At 46.5% G+C, this 23,422-nt stretch overlaps 1 protein-coding gene across 2 annotated transcripts; it reads left to right on the top strand.

Annotated features, from left to right (window-relative positions):
- Positions 1–46: 46 nt before the first annotated feature.
- On the top strand, positions 47–16,282 carry LOC132209071 (utrophin-like). 2 transcript variants are annotated; one of them, XR_009445172.1, is made up of 4 exons: positions 47–308; positions 2,086–2,244; positions 8,641–8,909; positions 13,019–16,282. XR_009445172.1 is itself a non-coding variant. In XM_059644276.1 (3 exons), exons 1-3 carry the CDS (start codon positions 236–238, stop codon positions 13,163–13,165), a joined length of 489 nt encoding a protein of 162 aa, XP_059500259.1. In that variant the 5' UTR covers positions 53–235; the 3' UTR covers positions 13,166–16,282. The 2 variants fall into 2 exon arrangements, 1 of the variants encoding a protein (XP_059500259.1); XM_059644276.1 differs by lacking the exon at positions 2,086–2,244 and having other exon boundaries at positions 53–308.
- Positions 16,283–23,422: the final 7,140 nt, after the last annotated feature.

Genomic DNA, 23,422 nt, shown 5'->3' with positions numbered 1-23,422 from the left:
ATAGCTATAAAATCATGCCCGTCAACCTAGAAATGTGCTATTAATTTGTTGATTTTGTTCTGAATACAATGAGCACGCAAGCAAAGAGCCATGAATTTAGCTTTATCACTTGATTTCACCTCTTGACACTATTTACAGCTGTTTTCTGTTTGTACATGCTGCCTTTTCCAGTACCACGCTGAGTATTGTTATCCCGATAGTTCTTTCGTCTCAGTCCGTGTGTATTCCTGGGCGAATGTGCTCGTGTGGTCTCAGGAGTTGCGGAGGTCACGGCTCTGGGACAGCCGTTTCATCGCCCTATGCTGCAGGTAAGAAGAAAAGAAAATCTCTTGCTCTGAGCTCTGCAAACCTGGGCAATGTCAAAAGGGAAACAAGGTGAAAAGAATTTCAACAAGAATCTCAAAATTAACTGCTGAATTCATATCAACATTACGGGGATCGCCCAACTTAGTGGCCACAACATCCCACTTTCTATTCTTCACAAACAATCCAAAGGCTGAAGTATCCGTATCCCTCTTAACTTTTATGGTTTTTGAGCTAATTTCTTTTTTCTAACTTGTGCATATTTGTGGTGCCTTATGACTTGTTGCATTTAGCAATTGATAAACTCACTCTCTCACGAGTTCAGGAGAAGCCAGTTTTATAGAATCCCCAGTGTGGAAACAGGCCACTCAGTTCAACAAGCCCACAGCAACCCTCCAAAGAGCATCCCACCTAGACCCATCCCCATTCCCCTACTCTATCCCTGTCAGCCTGCATTTCCCATGGCTAATGTACCTAACCTACACATCCGTGGGCACTGTGGGTAATTCAGCATTGCTAATCCACCTAACCTGCACATCTCTGGACTGTGGGAGGAAACCAGAGCACCCAGCAGAAACCCACACAGACAAGGGGAGAATGTGCAAACTCCACGCAGACAGTCATCCAAGGCTGGAATGGAACTCAGGTCCCTGGTGCTGTGAGGTAGCAGGACTAACTACTGAGTCACCGTGTCACCCTGAGTTACCTTGACTCCTTCTGAAACATAGGAAGGTATCCACAAGACCAAGATCCTTTTCAATCAGCTTAATTCGTACCAACTGAGGTGGATCTAATTGGGTGTGTAAAGAAGGGGAGTCTTTCACGAGGGAACTTAACAATTTGGGAGACTCAGTCACCGAGGGAGCCTGACCCGAAGACTGGTCAAAACAATAATGATTCGATATGAATTAGTTAGAATGCAGCTGTTAACAGTAATCCTCCATCCCTATGTGGGAGCGAGATTTAACATTCAAAATCAAAACTGAAACTCTTGAACAAGGTAGTTCAAAACAGCCAGTTCTCTGATTGAGGTTGTTGACTTGCTCGCCGAGCTGGCTTCTTCTCATTGAGACGTTTCGTCACCATCATCGGTGACATCATCAGTACAGCCTCCAATGAAACGATGTTATTCTACTCTGTCTGGAATTGACACTGTCCAGTCTGTTACCATGAGTACTGTCATTTCCGGTTTTGATCTGTATGGGTTTGTGTGTGGGGGTCCAATTGTATCTGTTTGTTGGTTGCATTATGGGTGGAGAATCACGCCTCTCAGAGGACACTGCGACAAGGTAACCGTAGTAGCCCAAGCCAAGCATAGACATGCACAGGAATTCCGAGAGGCATGGTTCTGCACCCGTTCTCCAGCCTCACATTCTTGGTCTCTTCAGTCTGAATATGATCACTCAACCATATCCTTGATGACAAACAATAGAGTCTTACTTCCCAAAATCTACAAACAGGACTGTCCAGACAGATCCATTTGTTCTAATGATATCATCTTCCACTGGAGGGATTCCGAAATGTCTGCATTCTTCCTCAACTGAGCATTCCTTGCATTCGTGGTTGACAGAGCTGTCAGCCATGTCCATTGTGCTGCAGGGTTCCCAAGCGGAATATGAGTTGCTGTTCCTGCAACTTTGGGGTGGCATCATTTGTGGCACTGCAGGAGGCCCATGTTCAGTTTGGTTATGACTTTTGAGGAACGGAAGGTCCCTTTGAGATTGAAATTGGAGAAAGATTTCACGATTTTTACATGTTCTTGTCCTTCTGTTATGCCCCTAGGAAAAAAGCAATGAAAGTGCCGTTAATGTTTTGCACGGCGAGCTGCTGCAAACTAACCGGTCTCACACCATTACCGTCACCTTGCCCTTGTGAAGGCAGATATGGATAAGGTTCTCAATGCTGATAGAAGATTGAAACCACTCTAATCCTGTGACGATGGTAAGTTTCCCTTCTTTAAAAAAAAATGCTTGCAGCTGAATTCGCATAATATAGAGCACAGTGGCTCTGGTTAACACCACTGTCTCAATTCCACCCTTTGGTGACTTTCTGTGTGGAGTTTGCACATTCTCCATGTGCCTGCATGGGTTTTCTCCGGGTGCTCGAGTTTGCTCCCACAGTCAAAAGATGTGCAAGGTCGGTGGATTGGCCATGCTAAATTTCCCAAGGTGTTCAGTGATGTGTGGGTTCGGTGAGTTATAGGTGGATGGGTCTGGGTGGGATGCTGTGAGGGGCACTGTGGACAGGTTGGGCTGACCGACCTGTTTCCACACAGTATGGATTCTCTGATTCATGATTCCATGACTTTACTGAGTGCAAAGGTCCAATATTGACTCGTCATATTCGTCTCACCTCTTTACACATTGACAAGAAAGCTTTAATGTCAGTTTCTATGCATTTGCAACTTGCCTGCTGTCTCTGACAAGGCTGACGATATCTCCTTCTCTAATGCACATCTCCTGTCCCCTCACACTGAGAGGTGCCACTTGCTTTTCATTTAGTACAATCAAAAAAACAATAGCCTCCATATCACTTCCAGCGGCTTCTCTTAACACTCACACACTGTTCTTTTTTTCCTCCAGGTATTGACCACCTATTATTTCTAATTCCTCATCTCATCTCTCTCTCATGCGCTCTCTCTCTCTCTCTCTCTCTGTCTCTCTCTCTCTCTCTCTCTCTCTCTCTCTCTCTCTCTCTCTCTGTCTCTCTCTCTCTCAGTCTTTATCTCTCCTCTCCCTGTTCTCCCCCATCACTTCACTCACAGGCACCAACAGAGGTTCACAGTCACACTATGTTACACATGCATATTCTGTCCCTCATGCACAAACACACTACACACACACAAAAAAAAAGTCAGGAACACAGTCTCTCACGAACACACTCTGTCACATTCTCACTCGTTCATACTCCATACCGTCACACAGTCGTACACGGTCTTGCACACATTCTGTGGCACACTTGCATGCACTGTCGCAGGATCTTTTGCCAATGCTCTGACTCTCAAGTACACACACACTACCACAAATCTCTCCCTCACACACTTAGGTTTGCACATTCACTTGCTGTCAAGCTCACTCACACTTAGAGACACACTCACTCCCTCATGCATGCTGTAACACTCCCTTCTTGTGCTAACTCCCTTTCACACACTCTCAAGCACAGTCACTGGCACACACATTCTGTCGTGCGCACACACACACTTTCATGCACTGTCTTTGCACTCTTGAGCACAATCATATGCTCACCTCTCTCTTGCACACAGTCAATTTGATTTGAGTCAGAGATAATGGGAGCTGCAGATGCTGGAGAATCCAAGATAATAAAATGTGAGGCTGGATGAACACAGCAGGCCAAGCAGCATCTCTGATGAAGGGTCTTGGCCCGAAACGTCAGCTTTTGTGCTCCTGAGATGCTGCTTGGCCTGCTGTGTTCATCCAGCCTCACATTTTATTATCTTGATTTGAGTCATAATTGTCACATGTGCCCAGGTACAGTGAAAAGTTTTCTTCTGCATGCAGTATAGACAGGTATATCAAACAAGGCGCATGAGTGAAACGGAACATAGTGACAGCTACAGAGAAGATGCACAGAGAGCAAGATCAAAATTAGATTTAAGCTTTTCAGTGTCCTATTCAGATGTCCAATAACAGCGGTGAAGAAGCTGTTCTTGAATCTTTTCACGCATGTAGACAAACTTTTTTTACATCTTCCCTTCAGAAAAAGGGAGAAGAGAGTGTAATTGTGGGGTGAGAAGGGCCTTTGATTATGTCAGTTTCTTTCCCGAGGCAGCGGGAAGTAGAGGTGGAATCAACGAATGGAAGGCTGGTTTGCATGATGGACTATGCTGTGTTCATGACTCTGCAGTTTCTTGTGGTCTTCGGAAGAGCTGTTGCCAAACCATGCTGTGACATGCATCCAGATAGGATGCTTTCTCTGGTACATGAATGAAAGTTGACCTTGTGGACACTCCAAATTACCTTAGCCTGCTGGGGAAATAGAGACATTTGGTGTGCTTTTTTGCCCATTGCGACGATCTGGGTGGACCAGGAGAGATTGTTGGTGATCGACACTCTCAACTATCTCCACCTCAGCAACATCTCTCTGTGTCTGATGCAGGCGCTCACACACTCACATTCTGTCACCTATTCTGTCTGTCTGTCTCTCCCTCTCTCCCTCATCGCCCATCTCTCTGTCTCGCGCTCTCTCGCTCTCTCTCGCGCTCTCTCTCTCGCGCGCTCTCTCTCTCGCGCGCTCTCTCTCTCGCGCGCTCTCTCTCTCGTGCGCTCTCTCTCCCTCCCCCACTCCCCCAACCTCTCTGGCTTTCTCTCTCTCTCTCTCTCTCTCTCTCCCTCTCTCTCTCTCTCTCTTTTTCTCACACACCAACTCATTGCTCAGTATTCCATGGTATCTGAATTGTTGGAAGAATTAACTTAGACTGAGCGTGGATTTTCAACCAAATTAGTTATGACAAAGCAGAACCAATTCTGCCTGGAAGAAGAAAGGCAGGAGCCATAATAATTTGGGATTGTTTTGCTAGAGGAACCGTGCTGTGATATGCATCCAGATAGGATGCTTTCTGTGGTACATCAATGAAAGTTGCCCTTGTGGGCACACACAATTGCCTTAGCCTCCTAGGAAGTAGAGACAACGGTGTGCTTTTTGGCTCATTGCGATGATGTGGATGGACCAGTGAACTAATCTCAGCCCATCCCCCTACACGATCCCATTATCATCCATATGCTTCTCCAAGGACTGTTGAAATGCCCCTAATGTGGCTGAGCTAACTGCATTGGCAGGCAGGGGGTTCCACATCCTTACCACTCTCTGAGTAAAGAACCTGCCTCTGATATCTATCTCAAATCTATTATCCCTCACTGTTTAGCTGTGCCCCCTCATACAAGCTGACGTCATCATCCTCGGAAAAAGACCCACACTGTCCACCCTGTCTCATCCACTGATCATCTTGTATGTCTCTATTAAATCCCCTCTGAACCACCTTCTCTCCAATGAGTACAGACCCAAGTCCCTCAGCCTTTCTTCAGAAGACCTTCGCTCCGGACCAGGCAACATCTCCTCTGCACCTTTTCCAATGCTTCCACATCCTTCCTGTAATGGGGCGACCAGAACTGTACGCAATATTCCAAATGAGACCGCACCAGTTTTTTGGACAGTTGCTCTGCATCTCAATCCCACTACCAATAAAACCTAAAACACCGTAAGCCGCCTTCACAGCACGATCAACCTGGATGGCAATTTTCAGGGATCGACACAGATGGACACCCTCTGCACAGCAACACTTCCAAGAATCTTTCCATTGACCCAATATTCTGCCTTCCTATTATTCATCCCAAAGTGAATCACCTCACATTTATCCGCATTGAACTCCATCTGCCACCTTTCCGCCCAATTCTGCAGTTCATCCAAGTCTACCTGTCACGTGCAACATTCTTCCACATTGTCCACCACTCCACCGACCTGAGTGTCATCTGCAAACTTACTAACCGATCTACCAATGCCTCCGTCCAAGTCATTTATAAAAATGACAAACAGCAGTGGTCCCAAAACAGATCCTTGAGACAAACCAGTAGTAACCAGACTCCAGGCTGAATATTTTCTATCAACCACCACTGGTTGCCTCCTTCGCCAAAGCCAGTTTCTAATCCGACCTGCTAAATCTCCCCCAATCCCATGTCTCCATGTTTTCTCCAATAGCCTACCATGTGGAACCTTATCGAAGGCTTTACTGAAGTCCATGTCCACCACGTCAACTGCCCGACCCTCATCCACGTGCTTGGCCACCTTCCAAAATTACTCAATGAGGCTTGTGAGACACGACCTGCCCTTGACAAATCCGTGTTGACTATCTCCCATCAAATTGGTGCTTGCTCGATGATTATAAATCCGATCTCTTACAATCCTTTCCAAAACTTTTCCTGCAACAGACGGAAGGCTCACTGGGTTTATAATTACCTGGGTCATCTCTACTGCCCTCTTTGAACAAGGGCACAACATTTGCAACCCTCCAGCCTTCTGGTACTAAACCTGTAGACACTGAGGATTCGAAGATCAAGGCCAAAGGCTCCGCCGCCTGTTCCGTAGCCTCCCAGAGAATCTGCAAGTTTCGAAGGATGATGCGTTGTATCCGGAGGTTGGTGGGGTGGTACGTTAGGACGAGGGAGACTTTGTTTTGGTTGTTGTCGCGGGGTGGGGTGAGAGGGATTTGTTGCAGGAAATGCTGGAGACACGGTCGAGGGCGTTATCAACCACAGAGCGGGGCAAGTTGTGGTCCTTGAAAAATGAGGACATCTGAGATATACGGGAATAGAATACCTCATCCTGGGAGTGCAGATGCAGAGGCAAAGGAATGGGGAATAGGAGATGAATTGTTGCAGGAATATGGTGGGAGGAGGTGTAATCTTGGTAGCTGTGGGAATTGGTGGAGTTGAAATGGATATTTGTTTCTCAGTGGTTGGACATAGAGTGGTCCAGGTAGGAGAGAGAGGTATCAGATATTGTCCAGGTTAACTTCAAGTTCGGGAGGAAGGTGTTGGTGAAGTGGATTATCTGTTAGAGCCCCTTGTGGGAACACGAGGCGGTGCCGATACAGTCATCAATGTAACGGAGGAAGAGGTGGGGTTGAGGGCCAGTGTGGGTACGGAAGAGGGAGCGTTCCATGTAACCTACAAAGAGGCAGGCATAGCTTGGGCCCATTTGGCTACCCTGGCCACCCTCTTTGTCTGTCGGAAGTGGGAGGAATTGAAAGAGAAACTGTTGAGGGTTGTTCAAGGACCGGAACTTGCCCCTCCTCAGTGGTCAAAAACACCCTCGACCGTGTCACCCGCGTTTCCCACAACTCATCCCTCACACCCGCACCCCATAATAACTACCAAAACAGTGTCCTCGTCGCCCTCACGTACCACCCCACCAACATCCGGATTCAATGCGTCGTCCTCCGACCCTTCTGCCATCCGCAATCCGACCCCACCACCAAAGACATTTTTCCCACCACCCTTAGGTGACCCCCTTATCCGCTCCACACTCCCCTCTAGCACTCCCGACACCCAGCACTTTTCCCTGCATATCCATAAATGTTGTCATCACAACGTTGAAAATTCACTGGTCCCGATACCTCCCCCCCATCCCAGGCCCCAGGAAGAATTTCCTCATCAAACAGATGTTTACCTGCACATCTGCTAATGTCGTAGACTGTATCCACTGTTGCCATTGTGGCCCCCTCTACATCGGGGAAACCAAACAGAGGTTTGGGGACCGCTTCACCTGTGCTCAGTTTGCACTAAAGAACTGCACCTCCCAGTCGTGAACTGTTTCGACTCTCCTGACCAATCCTCAGGTAACATGTCCATCCTGGGCCTCCTGCAGTGCCACAACGATGCCACCTGAAGGTTGCAGGAGCAGCACCTCATATTGCGCTTGGGAACCCTGCACTCCATGGTATCAATGTGGACTTGACAAGCTTCAAAATCACCCCTCCCCCTCCCGCATCCCAAAACCAGCCCACCTATCCCATCCTGCCACCTCAAACCCCACCCCCATTTCCTGCCTCCTAACCTCTTCCCGCCCCGGAGACCTGTTCGTCCTCCCCGGACTGACCTCTCCCCTCCCTACCTCCCCACCTACACTCACCTCTGCTGGCTCCATCCCCACCTCTTGAACTTGTCTGTCTCCTCTCCACCTATCTTCTCCTCTATCCATCTTTGATCCGCCTCCCCCTCTCTCACTATTTATTTCAGAACTCTCTCCCCCTCCCCCTTTTCTGATGAAAGGTCTCGGCCCAACATGTCAGCTTTTGTGCTCCTCAGATGCTGCTTGGCCTGCTGTGTTCATCCAGCTGCACACTTTGTTATCTCTACATCTCTTAACAACCTCATTAAGTGAGTTCGAGAGAGAACTATGCAGGGTAGACTTTGGGTTTATCATTCTAACTTGCCAGTCCTGAAAGATGAAAGTTGGTTTCTGTTGGATGTTTGTCTCATAGCTATGAAAGATATCATGAAAGGATTTTTCAAATCTTTTGTTGAGAATTGTACCCATTTAGTCCGTAATCCTTTTCCTTTTTTAAAGCTTCCTTGGTAGTGACAAATTTCAAATATCTGCGGAATTTTATTTGGCTTTGTATTGGTTCTCTGTGATTCTCTGTTCATGGCTCCACGACCTCCTGGCTAATTACAGAATTTATCATTGATGTGCTTCAGTCTTATATATCCCAATTTCAGGAGAAAGTCCAGAGAGACCTTTGAAAGGAAAGGGGTTTAGAAAGAAAATCTATCGATCAAAATCATGAACAGTTGATAAATTATTTGCACTTCATATTTCCAGAACCTACCCCGGAAGAGAGAGCCCAGAGAATTGCCAAAGCTGTCCGCAAACAGTCAACAGAAGTGAAGGAAAATTGGGAGCAATTGAAAACCCGTGCGAGCAACTGGCAGAAACAGGTGGAAAAGGCGTTGGAGAAACTTCAAGAACTGCAGAAAGCGCTGGATGATCTTGAGGCTCATGTGATAACAGCTGAGGGGGTCCACACTGATTGGCAACCTGTGGGTGACCTGCTTATTGACTCATTGCAGGATCACATTGATAAAACCACAGTAAGTGCAATTACATTACACTTCACTTATGAACAGATGTAACCAGAATGTTGTATCGAGACGATCAGTAATATGAGTACTTCAGTAATATTGATTGAATGGTTGTTAACTTAATTTGCAAATTAAAACTTAGTTGAGCATGCCTTCTGATGATATCACAACATGAATATCAGTATAATTGAGGATTCTATTAGTCAGTGACATCAGCTAAATTATCTGCTTGTTGCCATGTTATCAGGGTTAAAGGTAAAGTCTGAGCACGCCATTTGGCGACTCCTTAGAGAGAGACAACTGGTTATGATTTAACCTGAAGATCACCATGCCTCAGTCAAGTAGAGCGGTTGAGGCGAAGACCCTTTGTGGTAAGCTCACTGGTATGGCAATTGAGCCCTCTCTGCAGGGCATCACTCTGCATCACAAACCAACTGAATTTGAATAGAGTTTAGGATTGGAGAGCAATCCATGCAATTATTTTTTTTAATGAATGTTTCTCACTGGGACTCTCTCACTGGCAAACATTTTAAAAGCCAGCTCAGCCATACAGGCGAGATCAGTTCCTGATCTCAGCTGAATTTTTTCACCTGGGGTGGGTCAGCGTTAGGAGTTCAGTGATTGGAATGAATTCTCATTAAGTTAGCGAGAGGGATACTACACGTGAATAGATCGATGTTTTGAGAAGAGGATGAGATATGAGCCAAAGTTTAATTGATGTGGAAGACCAGCCACAATCATCATCGACGGTGGAGCAGGCTTGAGCGGCCATGCAACATTGTGCTGCCGCTATTTGACTTGTTCTGTGGAAAGGAAGGAAAATGGTCCAAGTGTCAATAATGATGAAGACCATATCATTCTACAACCTCAAAATTTGATTGTGTTCAGCATATTATCACTCCTGGTACCCCTAAATCCTGGTCTATCATCTCAGCAGCTCGACTCTGCCCATAAGCTGGTTACTTGTGACATTTTTGAGGGATCTTCCCAAGTCTGAAAATCATTTTTGTTTTTGTAGAATCAGAGTTGGCCAGTGTGGAAGGAGGTCGTTTGGCATATCATAGCTCTTTGAAGTAACTCCCCAATTCGTCCCCCTCTGCTTGGCAATGACTTGAACCACTTATAAAATCTCTTTAATGGAGGGAAACTTTGAAGGCGTCTGAAAGGAGTATTCACGATCCCAGAATACAACTGAGCCTTATTAAGTTGTTAGTTCTGACGATCAAGAGCTTGATGAAAGAGGATTGTTTTAAAAAGTGCCTTAGAAGAGGAAACGTCCAGAGGCTAAGAGGTGTAGGAAGTTAGCGAGTTTTGAGAAGATTTGTTGCTCGGGTTGAGGGTCGGGATGTGAGTTTGCTCGCTGAAGGTGTAGGAAGTCTCTTCTTGGGTTTGAAGCCGACACAATTAAATGTTTGGCAACTAGTAGTGGGCCCTTTAAAATCAAGAGTGGGCAAGAGGACATAATTAGACGAGTGCAGATATCCTGAAGTATAGTTGGACTGGTGGAGATTACGAAAATAGCGATAGGCGTAGCCAAGGAACGATTTGTAAACAAAAATGAGAATTTAATAAAATTACTGTTAATAGTATCAGTCAGGTAGAAAGTACAGAGAAGAGGATTTGGTTCAAGGTGAGACTCGGGCAGTGGAGTTTTAGACGACGTCAAGTTTTCAATGGGCAAATGTGGGACTCCAACAGGGAATGCATTGGAATTGTCAGGTCCAGAAGTGAAGTAGTTCCAGATGAAGGTTTCACTGCTAATGAGCCAAGACAAGAGACAGGTAGGCAGGATTGAAAAGATATAAAGAGACAGCTTCAGGGATTGCATGAATGTGTGGTCGGACGTTCATCATGGGATAAACAAGATGCCAAGGTTGTGCTGAGACAAGCGTAATATTACATTGTTGCCAAGGCGGAGTAATGCAATCAGTAGGTAGTGAATAGAGATTGGTGTGGGGACCACAAAGTGGTCTTCCCAGTTTGAAATTGTTATCTCTACATAGTTGCGCAACTTAATGTTCTGTTCAAAAGGCATTACTGACAAGGAAACAGAAGTTAGCCATTTGTTTACTTGTCAATATATCTTGATTTTTCCACCATGTTCTCCAATTATTAACACAACATGTGCACTGTACGAACTGAACTGTTCAAACCTTAAAAGGAAATGTTAAAATTGTGGAATATAAAGTTAAATTTATTTCATTGAAAATTTGAATAAATTACATCAAGGTTTGACCAAGACTGCAAGGAATTAGATGGAGGACCAGATGAATAAAACAAGCAGTGGTAAGGTGGTATTAGCTGGATGTTCCTGAAGAAAGAGAACGCAGCCAACCATTCTTCCATAAGGGGGATTAATTGTGTGGTGTCAGACACAGTCGATTCAATCATTCCTTCTGTCTTTACTGTCTGACTGGACTGTGGTTGTAATATTTCCTTTTTTAAACGCTCAAGGTTCGACATACTTCACTTGACATTCTCATTTTATAAATTTTAAGAAGTTGACTTATTGTCAAGTCACGGTAGGATTGAAAACACATTGTACAAGTGTTTGAAGTCAGAAGTCACATGACACCAGCTTGTAGTCCAACAGGTTCATTTGAAATCTCAAAGACTTTTGGAGTGCAGCCCCTTCATCAGGTGCAGTTCGTGAGGTGACCACAGAGAGACACAGCTTATCAGCAGAGAGATCAAAAGATCATAGAATTAGCGTGAGTGGAGTGTCAGATAATAACTCTGTACAGGTGACCAAGAGTGTTAGAGGCAAGTAAAGCGTTTATAAAGCCAATGTCAGTGCTGTGTTGTCATGATAATCAGGCAGCGCAACAGGAATGTACAAAAGGTGGCATCTCAGGTCAGACTCTGACTTGTAGCTTAGAGGCTTGTGTTCAGAATCTGTCTGAGAGTTTTAACCTTTATTTCAAAAGCAAGAATTTATAAGATACCACACTGACTGTAACTACAAGTTGTGTGTTTCTTCAACAAAATATCTGCAAACAAACAAACATCCTGGATGAAGACTTATTATCTGACACTCCACTCACACCAGTTGTATGATGTTTTGATCTGTCTGCTTATCAATTGTGTGTCTGTGTGTTTACCTCCCTGACCGCACCTGATGAAGGGACTGCACTCCCAAAGCTTGTGTGATTTCAAATAAACCTGTCAGATTACAACCTGATGTCATGTGAGCTCTGACTTTGTCCATCCTAGTCCAACACCAGCACCTCCACATTATAACTGTTTGGAACCAAGTCAGTGCAACAGGTACATATCGAACATTTGACTTCGGAAGAATGCCTAGTACTGAAAAATTCATTAATAACAAAGGATTTCTTCATTGTGCCATCTATCGTAACATGCTGCGTCTCACAGTCATAATGAAAGGATGGCCACTTCAATTTCGCAGGGCCAAGAACAGTTATGGACATTTTTAGCATGGGAGGAGGCCATTCAACCTATTTTATCTGTCCCAGCTCTCTCCCAGCACAAGAAAATTAATCCTTCTCTCGAACTCATTCCACATATTTCACAGAATTGAAATATATAGGTACATACTTAGGAGTTTTTAACATCAAGTGAGCAGTTCTCGCACTTCACCTTGTCACTAAAAATGGAAAACTTGACTTACAAAGAGTGGGTCTTTATTTTGTTCTGTTTGGATGATGAAGCAGATGCAAGTCAAAGTGCTGGAACTGGCCTCTTGAACTTACCAACTGTTCAACGTGTATAAAATGAATTCTGTGCGCATCTACTAAAAGCAGTTTTATGGAAGGAAAAGGTACCAAAGAAGATTTGGTGTATTGTGCTTGATGCTATTATACGCCAACCTGTGAAAACAGAACTCTACGACTGTGAGTGTTGAGTTCTGAGAGGGGGCTATCTTGTTTGAATTTACATTGCTAAGCCTAGGCCTATTTTCCCAACAGCAAAATTGGTAATCCAGCAAGAAATGGATATTTCTCACATTTGTTGGCTGTTAAGTGTCTGTTTAAAGTTTCCTTATATACAGGTGCTTAACCTGCTTTTCCAGTTGGAACATTTGTTGTGCCAATGAAAATTTTTTGAATGGTTTCACCTCCAGTTTTCCTGTTTATACATATTTGGTATTTTTTCAGGGTAAGGACTATCTGCAAAATCTGAGATTGGGTTTTGAAAGACAGCAGCCTTTGTTTTGGAGAGATAATGGGAACTGCAGATGCTGGAGAATGCGAGATAACACCGTGTGGAACTGGATGAAGACAGCAGGCCAAGCAGCATCTTAGGAGCACAAAAGCTGACGTTTCGGGCCGAGAACCTTCTTCAGAAAATGGGGAGGGGGTGCGGGTTCTGGAATAAGTAGGGAGAGAGGGGGAGGCGGATGGAAGATGGATGGAGGAGAAGATAGGTGGAGAGGAGAGTATGGGTAGGGAGGCAGGGAGGGGATAGGTCAGTCTGGGGAGGCCGGACAGGTCAAGGGAGCGGGATGAGGGGAAATAGGGGTGCGGCATGAGGTGGGAGGGGGGATGGGTGAGAGGAAGAACAGGTTAGGGAGGCAGGGACGAGCTGGGCTGGTTTTGGGATGCAGTGGGAGGACAGGAGATTTGGAAGCTTGTGAAATCCACACTGATACCATTGGGCTGCAGGGTTCCCAAGCAGAATATGAGTTGCTGTTCCTGCAACCTTGGGGTGGCGTCATTATGGCACTGCAGGAGGCCCAGGTTGGACGTGTCCTCTCAGGAATGGGAGGGGGAGTTGAAATGGTTCGTGACTGGGAGGTGCAGTTGTTTATTGCAAACTGAGTGTCGGTGTTCTGAAAAGCGGTCCCCAAGCCTCTGCATCGTTTCCCCAATGTAGAGAAAGCCACAACGGGGACAGCGGATGTTTTGGATATTTCTTAAGCATTGCTTTTCATTCAGAGTTGGTTCGATTTTGCTGAAGCAATAGACATAACTCACTATGACGTAGACAATGTCAGAGTTCATGTTTCGCGTCCTGTGACCCTTACTCAGATCTCACTCTTCACTGATGCTGCCAGACCTGCTGAGCTTTTCGAGCAACTTCTGCTTTTGTTGCTGATTTACAGTGCCCACAGTTCTTTTGTTTTTTACGACACAGACAAAACTCTATCTCTGCAGGTAGCATGATGCTGTATTCTTCAACTTCCCTGCCTTTTTGTAATAGAATATTGTCTGTTTAGGACAGAAGTGGCTTTTTTTGTTTGTTTTAACTTCTGCACATGCTTTCTATGCAGGCTAAAAGTCTACACCTTTTCAGTTCACTGCAGTGCTGCATAATGAAGACTTGGAACATATTTTTTATAAAGTAGAAAATCAGTGTGGTTTGTTTTCCAAAATGTGATGTGTAAGTGCAACACTTAACAGTGTGTTCATCAAACTATTGTTTCCTTTGATCTTTGTGTTGCAGAAATTTCTAGAATCATTTCATATATATTTTTCTTGATATATTTTAGCAGCTTTCCCGGAGCAAGTCTGTTTTCCTTCGGATGAGACGACTTTCAGACATACTCCCTTTATTATGAGATTTAATTGGGGTAAAATGAGGAGGATTTTTATTCACTGAGACACACATGACTTTCTGTTTAAAGCATTGGAAAAAGCATTCTGTTAGGACTGTCATGCTATCTGGTGTTTGTACCAGGCTTCCCAATTAACTGCAAGTGATTAAGGATGCTCATGGATGCCACATGTTATTACAAGAGGAAATGAACATCCAAGTAAGGATTTTATACCACATTTATACATAGCATGGACTATGCAGCATGGATGCAGTGACTGAGTGAAATGGGAAGCAGTGACTGAGTGAAATGGGAAGCAGTGACTGAGTGAAATGGGAAGCAGTGACTGAGTGAAATGGGAAGCAGTGACGGAGGGAAATGGGATGCAGTGACGGAGGGAAATGGGGATGCAGTGACTGAGACAAATGGGATGCACTGACAGAGGGAAATGAGATACAGTGCCTCAGTGAAATGCTCACAGCGAATTCCCCCTCCAGTTCTGACCTCGTCACAGTGACTTGCCCCCTCCGTCCTGACCCGCTCACAGCGAATTCCCCCCTCCATCCTCACCCGCTCACAGTGACTAGCCCCTGCAGTCCTGACTTGCTCACAGCGACTTCTCTCTGCAGTCCTGACCCGCTCATTGCGACTTGCCCCTCCGTGCTGACCCGCTCACAGTGGCTTGCCCCCTCACTCCTGACCCGCTCACAGCGACTTGCCCCCTCACTCCTGACCTGCTGTCCATTGAGGAAACGAAGCAGAGGCTTGGGGACCGCTTTGCAGAACACCTCCGCTCGGTTCGCAACAAACACCTACAGCCTCACAGCACTGGGGGCACAGGTTCAATTCCAGCCTCAGGCAACTGTCTGTGTGGAATTTGCACCTTGTCCCTGTGTCTGTGTGGGTTTCCTCCAGGTGCTCCGGTCTCCTCCCACCGTCCAAAGATGTGCACTGTAGGTGGATTGGCCATGCTAAATTGCCCATAGTGTTCAGGGGCGTGGGTCTGAGTGGGATGCTCCAAGGTTTGGTGTGCACTTGTTGGGCCAAAGGGCCTGTTTCCACACTGTAGGGAATCTAAACAATCCTGTTCCCACATCTCCATGTTATAACCCTGCTGATCACTGCACACAGAGATGTTTGATAACAAAAGGATAACAAGACTATTCAAACCCAGTGCTGGAGATGTATTTTAAATGAGTATTTTAAATATACTGAGGCCAGTGTCGATCTCCAATTCAACTTTTATTTACAAATGAACTGTCTTCAACTTTAGCACTGTCTCATGCAGAGATAGTTACCAGGGTGTCAGCATCTCTGACCCTCACACTTCTTATCTGTCAGCCAGGGCTCCCTGATTTGGGCTGTTAATATGGACCAATCAGGCAACTCATATTCTTTGAGGTCAAACTGGCCGACCTGGTCACAAACCAGCGCAGTGTGTTCATCGAAAATCAAACATGTACGAGAAGGGTAACATTACATCCCCCTGTAAAGGAAGGCATGAGGCCAAACTGGGGAGGGAAAGGGAACTGCTGATTGGGGGTGGCCCAGAGAGTGGAAGAAAATCGAATGGGAAGAAGACCGTTTGAGACTGAGGGAGAGAGATGTAATTGCCTGAATCAGGAATTCCATTTGCGAAATGGATTTTTGTGTGTACACCATGTTCAGTTTCCCCGATCTTCATCTGTACTCCTCTAAATCATTCGTATCTGAAATTTCTGTATCATTTCCAAAGGTTCTGTCTCTAATGTTATGCTGTTGGAATTGGTTGAACTGCAGAGATATCATTTATTTGCACAAATGCGTTCAGTGAAATGAGCTGCATGCTGTATATGTATTATTCTTCCTGATTCTATTATACGCATACAAATTCAAGTTAGTTCCACTTTTGAACAACAAACTGCTTTTAGATGTACGATGTATCTCATTTGCCTGCCACTTATTCTTGTTGATGAGTTGTGTTTCGGTTTTGTGAAGAAATATGAATGAGCTGGAGCACTCATGGCAATGCCCAATGTGGTGATCTTCCAACATTGCAGCTGGAAGGTGGGGCGGGGAGGGGGATGGGTTTCACAAGAACTATTGCAGAGGGAAATGGAGAGACAGGTGATGTCTGTGGCAGCACCGACACAGTGAGGAGAATGAAATGCAGCGGGAAGGGGAATCTGGCTGTATTCTCAAAGGCTGAATGGAAGAGGACAGAAAGGATTCACTCAGAGGAAGAGAAGATCAGACTGGACTGATTGTGAAACAGGTAATAATCATTGGCAAGTTACTGATAGGAGGGTGAATCATTCGGGCTCACTTTAAGACTGTTTACAGTTACCATATAGTTCCTGGGAGATGTGTAGATCAGGCCAGGCTCGTACAGAAACGCTTCCCGGAGTAATTAACATGGAGACCCCACTGGGAAAGAGTGAGGGGTTGGCCGTCCTGCTTCCACTGCTGCTGGTGATGTCCAGGCCAGTCATTCTGGCCAGAGACTTGAGCTGCATCATCCGCACGAATGAACAATATGGAGGGTATGACAGTGAACTGGACTCGACGTCCAGATTTCTGAGGGAAACGGTTAAAGTTGCGAAGCTGCATAACATCTTCAGCACCCCTGCAGCCTGAGCATAGAGTAGAAACGCCTCGTCATAGCCAGACGGGTCTTTCCACCCATTGGATAGATTTCCTGTTTGCGCCCACACGTCCTCGATCATATACATTGAAGTCAAGCCGGTGTTCTTCTCTGACTACTGCCTCCTGCTGGCTGACTGTCACCTACAGGATGGCCAGCGGGCTGGCAAGGGGACATGGAAGCTGAATGTGAAACTGTTGACCCCAGATAAATCAGGAAGAAGCTCAAAAGAGAGCACACAGGTTGGAGAACGATGAACACACTTTTTGCACTCGGTGGGAGGCAGTCAAAGGGAATACCAAGAAGCTCTTTGTCCTGAAAAGTGTTCAGAAGGTGAGAGAGAGTTGGGCAAAACTGTTCAAACTCCAGAAACCCATGCAAAACCTACTCTTACTACAGACAATTGGGTCACTGTCACGGAGGAGCCCCAGGAGGTGTCGAGGCAGCAAGCCTCACTCTCTGCCTTGGAGGCCTCCAAGATAATCTTGCGGTTCAGGGTCTGCATTGTGGACCAAGAGAGAATAACAGTCAGAGACAGACAGCACTGAAACAGACCGTTTGGTCCAACTTGTTCATGCTGACTCGATATCCTAAATAAATGTAGTCCCATTTGCCAGCATGTGGCCCATATCCCTCCAAACTCTTCCTATTCATTTTCCCATTCAGATGGCTTTTCAATGTTGAAATTGTACCAGCTTCCAGGCCCCTCTCTTGCAGCTCATTTCATACATACACCACCCTCTGCATGAAAATAATGTACCTTAAATCCCTTTCAGATCTTGCCTCTCTCAGTTTAAACCTATGCCCTTCAGTTATGGCCTCTCCCACCCCAGGGCAAAGGCAATGTCTATAAATCCTATCCATGCCTCTCACGCTGTTCCTAATTTCTATCAGGTCATCCCTCAGCCTTTGATGCTCCAGGGAAAATAGCCCCAGTCTGTTCACCCTCATACTTTAGCTTTAACCCTCCAACCCAGTCACCATCCTTGTGAATCTTATCTGAAACCTTTCCGGTTTCACAACATCTTTCCGACAGCACGGAGACTGGAATTAGATACAGTACTCCAATGGAGGCCTAATCAGTGTCCTTGAAAGCTGCATGTGACCTGATGAGATGTGTTCACGTTCCTTCTTGAAGATGCTAAAGGAGAGCTAGGTGCTCCGCAGCCTCAAGGATGAACATAGCTCGATAAGTTTGTCTCAATCTGACATCCTGAAGCTCAGCAAATCCTTTTAAGTCAGTCCCTATGACACTATGCCCACAGACAGTGCCGTGACTCCCAGTCATTCCTGTCCTCGATCCTGGGGGTCTTCGACAACACCACGCAGGAGAGCCTGGACCGACCATTATCTCTGGATGAGCTGGTGAAGGCCTTGGAGTCCTAAGAAAAGAATAAAAACTCTGGGAGGTGATGCCTTGCCAGCCGAGTTGTATTCAGCTCTTTGGGAGTTGAGTGGCCAGGGCCTGCTGGAGCTTGGTGTTGTCAGGATGTCAGATTGAGACAAACGTATCGAGCTCTATTCATCCTTCAGGCTGCTGGAGCTGTACGACAGTATGCTTCTGTCAGGTGCTATGCGCAAATCCATGAGGAATGGTATCATCACCCTGACCTGCAAGTGGAAGGGAGTGAGGGAGGAAGTGAGAAAGCAACGACCAATATAATTGGCGAATGTAGCCTACAAAATTCTGTCTCAGTCATTTGTAACTGGGTCAGGTCTGCTCTGCGATTCGTGATTGACCCTGACCAAACCTGTGCTGCAGGGGACAGGACGATCTCTGAGAGCCTTGTGCTCCTAGGGATACGATCACTAGCAGGCAGAACAGAGGGGTGGATACCTGCCTCATCAGCCTGGACCAAGAGAAGGCCTTTGGCAGGATATTGCAGACCAACATGTGGGATGTGCTTTATAAAATGGGCTTTGGGGAGAGAATCTGCAATTGGGCCCGACAGATCGACACCGACATCATTAGCGCAGTCTCAATCTGCGTATGAGAAACACAGAGCTTACCCATCAGATCCAGGGTCTGGCAGGGCTGCCCACTCTATCGAGCCCTTTGCTGAGTCCATCAGGAAGGATGTGAGCCTGAGAAGTGTGATTATTCCAGGTAGAGCGGGCCTGCAGGTCAAAGCGTCCCTGTACGATAACGATGTCACCAATCTCTGCTCAGCCCCAGTGTCAGTGCGCAGGTTCATGAGCAGCTGTGACCCTTTCAAACTGGCCTCGGGAGCCACGGTAAATCGAGACAAGAGTGAGGCCATGTTCTTTGGGATCTGGCCTGAATGATCCTTCATTCCCTTCACCGTCAGGGCAGATTACCCAAAAGTGCTGGGCACACAGTTCAGAGAGCCTGGGGCGTGCAGAAAGCCTTGGGAGGTGCACATTGTGGGTAAAATCCTGGTCATCAGGTGTGAGGCACTCTCTCTGTTGTTGTGCAATGCACAGTTCTGGCCCATCACCCACACTGCACTGTTTCCCTCATCCGAGCCATCTTCCATTCCTTCTGGAAGCCTAAGATAGACCGTGTCTGCAACAACTCCATGTCCTAAGCTCTGACTAAGTGGGGGAAGAACGGACCCAATGTCACCCTCATCCTGATGTCCACCTTGTTGTGCATTAAGCTGTGTGTAGACTCTCAGTACGCAAAGACCAAGTGACACTTTGTACTGAGGTACGACCTGATCCCAGTGTTGCGAACGAAGGGACTGGCCTCTCTGCCACGGAAAGCTCCAAGTATTTGGACCGTTCTATAACATATGTCCTTTGTTGTGAAATTTGCAAAGAACCAAACCTCTGACCGCCAGTCCATCAGGTCGTGGTCAGCACGCAGCGTGCTCGAGACCCTGTGGGAAAAGGAGAGGCTGGATCCTGTCGTGTAGTTCCCAGAGCAGATTGACAAAGTCATTTGGTACAATGTGTCATCATCAGAACTTTCCAACAAACAACAAAACATAGATTGGCGGGTGGTGAGAATCCTGTCAGATTGTTTATGTGCACCTTGTTGGCCTGTGCCACAGTACACTGCCCTGGAAGTGGCTGTGGGTGAAACCCGAAACATCAGCTTTCCTGCTGCTCTGATGCTGCCTGTCGTGCTGTGTTCATCCAGCCCACACCTAGTTATCGCAGACTCCAGCATGAGCAGTTCCTACTCTCTCTCGGCTCAGTGTGAGACCTTTTACAGTTACCGTATAGCTACAGGGAGTGTGTGGATGAGGCCAGGCTCAATGTTTACCTTCAGCATATAGTTATTGGGAGGTGCACGGATGAGGACAGACTTGCTGTGAGACTGTTCACAGTCACCGTATAGTAAGTCGGAAGCATGGAGATGAGGCCAGGCCCACTGTGATACTGTTTACAATCACTGTTTAGTTTCTGGGAGGAGTGTAAATAAGGCCATGCTTGGTGTGAGACTGTTTTGTGTCCCTGTATAATTACTGGAGGTGTGTCAGTGAGGTGAGGGCAATTGTCAGACCGTTTACAGTCAAGTAGGACTTCCTGTGAGTTGTGCGAATGAGGCCAGGGCCACTGTGAGACCATTTACAGTCACCGCATCATGACGCGGAAGCGTGTAGATGCTGCCAGGCTCCCTGTCAGTAACCAGGTGGTGTGTCCACGAGGCATAACTGGGATGCACTAAAAGCTTGGGGCATAACTGGGACGATGGGGTTGCTGCTGCCGAGGCACAGTCGGGAAGGACCACTGTCTGAGGTTTTCCTGCTGAAGGTAAATGAGGGTCCATTCAGTTATCGGACCCTCCCCGTGTCTCACATGTATGTAAATATTGTTGTTGTATGTCTATGAGAGGTCTTTGGTTCATTGGGTGGAGCCAAAGTCCAATGCTTTATTTGTTTATTTGATATGCATCTGGACAGAACGCAACTGCAGTTGTGACATTGCACATATACAAAAGAGATTTCTTGTGAAAAAGGTGTATTTTTCAAATCAGAAATGTGACTGGGAGGAGTGTGGATGAGCCCAGGCTCACTGTGGGTCTGGTTACGGTCACCACATTGTCACTAATATGTGTGTATATGAGACATGGCTGGCTGTGAGACTGTGAAAAATCACTAATTAATAAGAGTTTGTTTCTTCAATTATTTGTTGGATGTGTGTGTCACTGACTGGTCCAGCATTTATTTTCCATCCCGAATTGCCCTGGAGATGTTGGTGGTGAGCTGCCTTCTCGAACCGCTGCAGTTCGCCTGCTGTGGGTTGCCCCCACAGTGCCATGAGGGAGGGAATTCCCATCTTTTGAACAGTCGCAGTGAAGGATTCCGGATATATTTCTAAATCAGAATCACGAGTGGCTTGGAGTGGGATTGAAGGAGGTGTTCCTTGATGCCCTTGTCCTTCGAAATGGAAGCTGTCATGGGTTTGGAAGGTACTGCATGAGGAGCTTTGGCGAATTTCTGCCGTGCATCTTGTAGATCGTACACAGTGCTGCTGAGGCCACTCATCATTGGTGGTGGAGGGAGTGGATGATTGTCGATATCGTGTCAATGAACCGGGCTGCTTTGTCCTGGATGGAGTCAAGCTTCTTGCATGTTGTTCCAGATGCAGCCATCCTGGTAAATGGGGAGCGTTCCATCACAGTCCTGACTTATGCCTTGTCGACAGTGGACACGTTCTGCGGAATCAGGAGGTGGGTTAGTCGCCGCAGCATTCCTCACCTCTGACCTGCTCTTGTAGTCACTGTGTTCATGTGGTGCGTCTGGTTCAGTTTTTGTTCAAAGCTCACCCCCATGACGGTGACAGTGTGGGACGCAGTGAATGTAACAAAATTGTTTGTCAAGGGGTGGTTGTCTCTTGTTGGTGACGGTTATTGCCTGGTATTTCTGTGGTGTGAATGTAACTTCCACTTGTCTGACCAAGCCTGGGTATTGCCCAGATCTAGTTGCATTTGGACAAGGACTGCTTTAGGATCTGAGGAATCATGAATGATGCTGAACATTGTGCAATCATCAGGAACATCCCAACTTCTGGCCTTATGATGAACGCAAGTTCATTGATGAAGCAGCTGAAGATGGTTATATCTCGGACACTGCCACGAGAAACTCCTGCAGGGATCCCCTGGAGCTAAGATATCTGACCTCCAATAAGATCATTCATTTTCCTGCGTGCCAGGTATGACTCCAGCAAGTGGAGAATTTGTCCCCTTATACCCATTGAGTCCAGTTTTGCTCGGGCTTCTTGATGCCACACTTGGTCAAATGTAGTCTTGTTGTAAAGGGCTGGAGCTCTCACTTCCCCTCTGGAATGCAGCTGTATTGTCCATGTTTGAACCAAGGCTGCAATGAGGTCAGGAGCTGAGCTGCCCTGACGTAACCCAAACTGGCCGTCGCTGAGCAGGTGCTGCCTGATAACAATGTTACTGACACCTTCTATCACTTTCCTGATGATTGAGTACAGCCTGATGGGGCAGTATATGGCCAGGTTGGATTTGTCCTATGTTTGCAATACAGCACATACTTGGGCAATTTTCCACATTGTCGGGTAGATACCAGTGTTGAAACTGCACTGCAACAGCTTGGCACGGGGAGCGGCACGTTCTGGAGCACAAGTCTTCAGTATTTTTGCCAGAATATTGTCAGGGCCTGTGACCTTTGCAGTATGCAGTGTCGCCAAGTGTTTCCTGACATCACGTGGGGTGAATTGAATTTACTGAAGACCGGTATCTGTGATGCTGGCGGAGTCCGAGATGAATCATCCACTTGGCCCTTCTGGCTGAAGATTGCTATGAATACTTCAGCCTTATCTTTTGCACTGATGTGCTGGGCTCTTCCATCATTGAGGATGGGGATATGTGTAGAGTCTTCACGTCCAATCAGTTGTTTAATTGTGCACCACAGTAAATGACAAGATGTGGCAGGACTGCAGAGCTCAGATTTGCTCCATTGATGGTGGGGTCACTTTGCTGTGTCTATCACTTGCTGGCTATGCTGTTTGGCGGCTTCACCAGGTTTCTTTATTTATTCATTCATTCACAGGACAAGGGCATCATAGAATAGAATCAGAGAATCCCTACAGTGTTTTGGTATTTCCAGGGGGTCCCGGGAGGGGTGGTGTGTCGGTATTTCCTGGGGGTCTCAGGGAGTATGTCAAGATTTACAGTGGGTCGCAGGGAGTTTGTCTGTACAGGGATCTGGGGCTGTGTGTCCGTATTTCGAGGAGCTCCTGGGGAATGTGTCAGTGTTTAGAGGGGACCCTGGGAAATGTGTCATTATATACAGGGAGTCCCAGGGAGTTTCTCAGTACTAAAAGCGGGGACAGGGAATGTGTCAATATTTGCAGCTGGTCCCGGGGAATATATCAGTATTTACAAAGGGTCCTGGGGAGTGTGGCAGTATTTTCAGGGGTTCTCTGGGACTTTGCCAGTATTTAAAGGGTGTCTAGGGAATATGT

This window comes from Stegostoma tigrinum, unplaced genomic scaffold (assembly GCF_030684315.1).
Source record: "Stegostoma tigrinum isolate sSteTig4 unplaced genomic scaffold, sSteTig4.hap1 scaffold_641, whole genome shotgun sequence".
Taxonomy (NCBI): domain Eukaryota; kingdom Metazoa; phylum Chordata; class Chondrichthyes; order Orectolobiformes; family Stegostomatidae; genus Stegostoma; species Stegostoma tigrinum.
This window is presented reverse-complemented; position numbering and strand designations above follow the sequence as displayed.

Excerpts from the sequence above, each read along its gene's own strand:
- LOC132209071 (XM_059644276.1), top strand. The coding sequence starts at position 236 with ATGTGCTCGTGTGGTCTCAGGAGTTGCGGAGGTCACGGCTCTGGGACA. Across the intron at positions 309-8,640 it reads TTCATCGCCCTATGCTGCAG|AACCTACCCCGGAAGAGAGA; the intron begins GTAAGAAGAAAA and ends TCATATTTCCAG. Across the intron at positions 8,910-13,018 it reads ATCACATTGATAAAACCACA|GGTAAGGACTATCTGCAAAA; the intron begins GTAAGTGCAATT and ends GTATTTTTTCAG.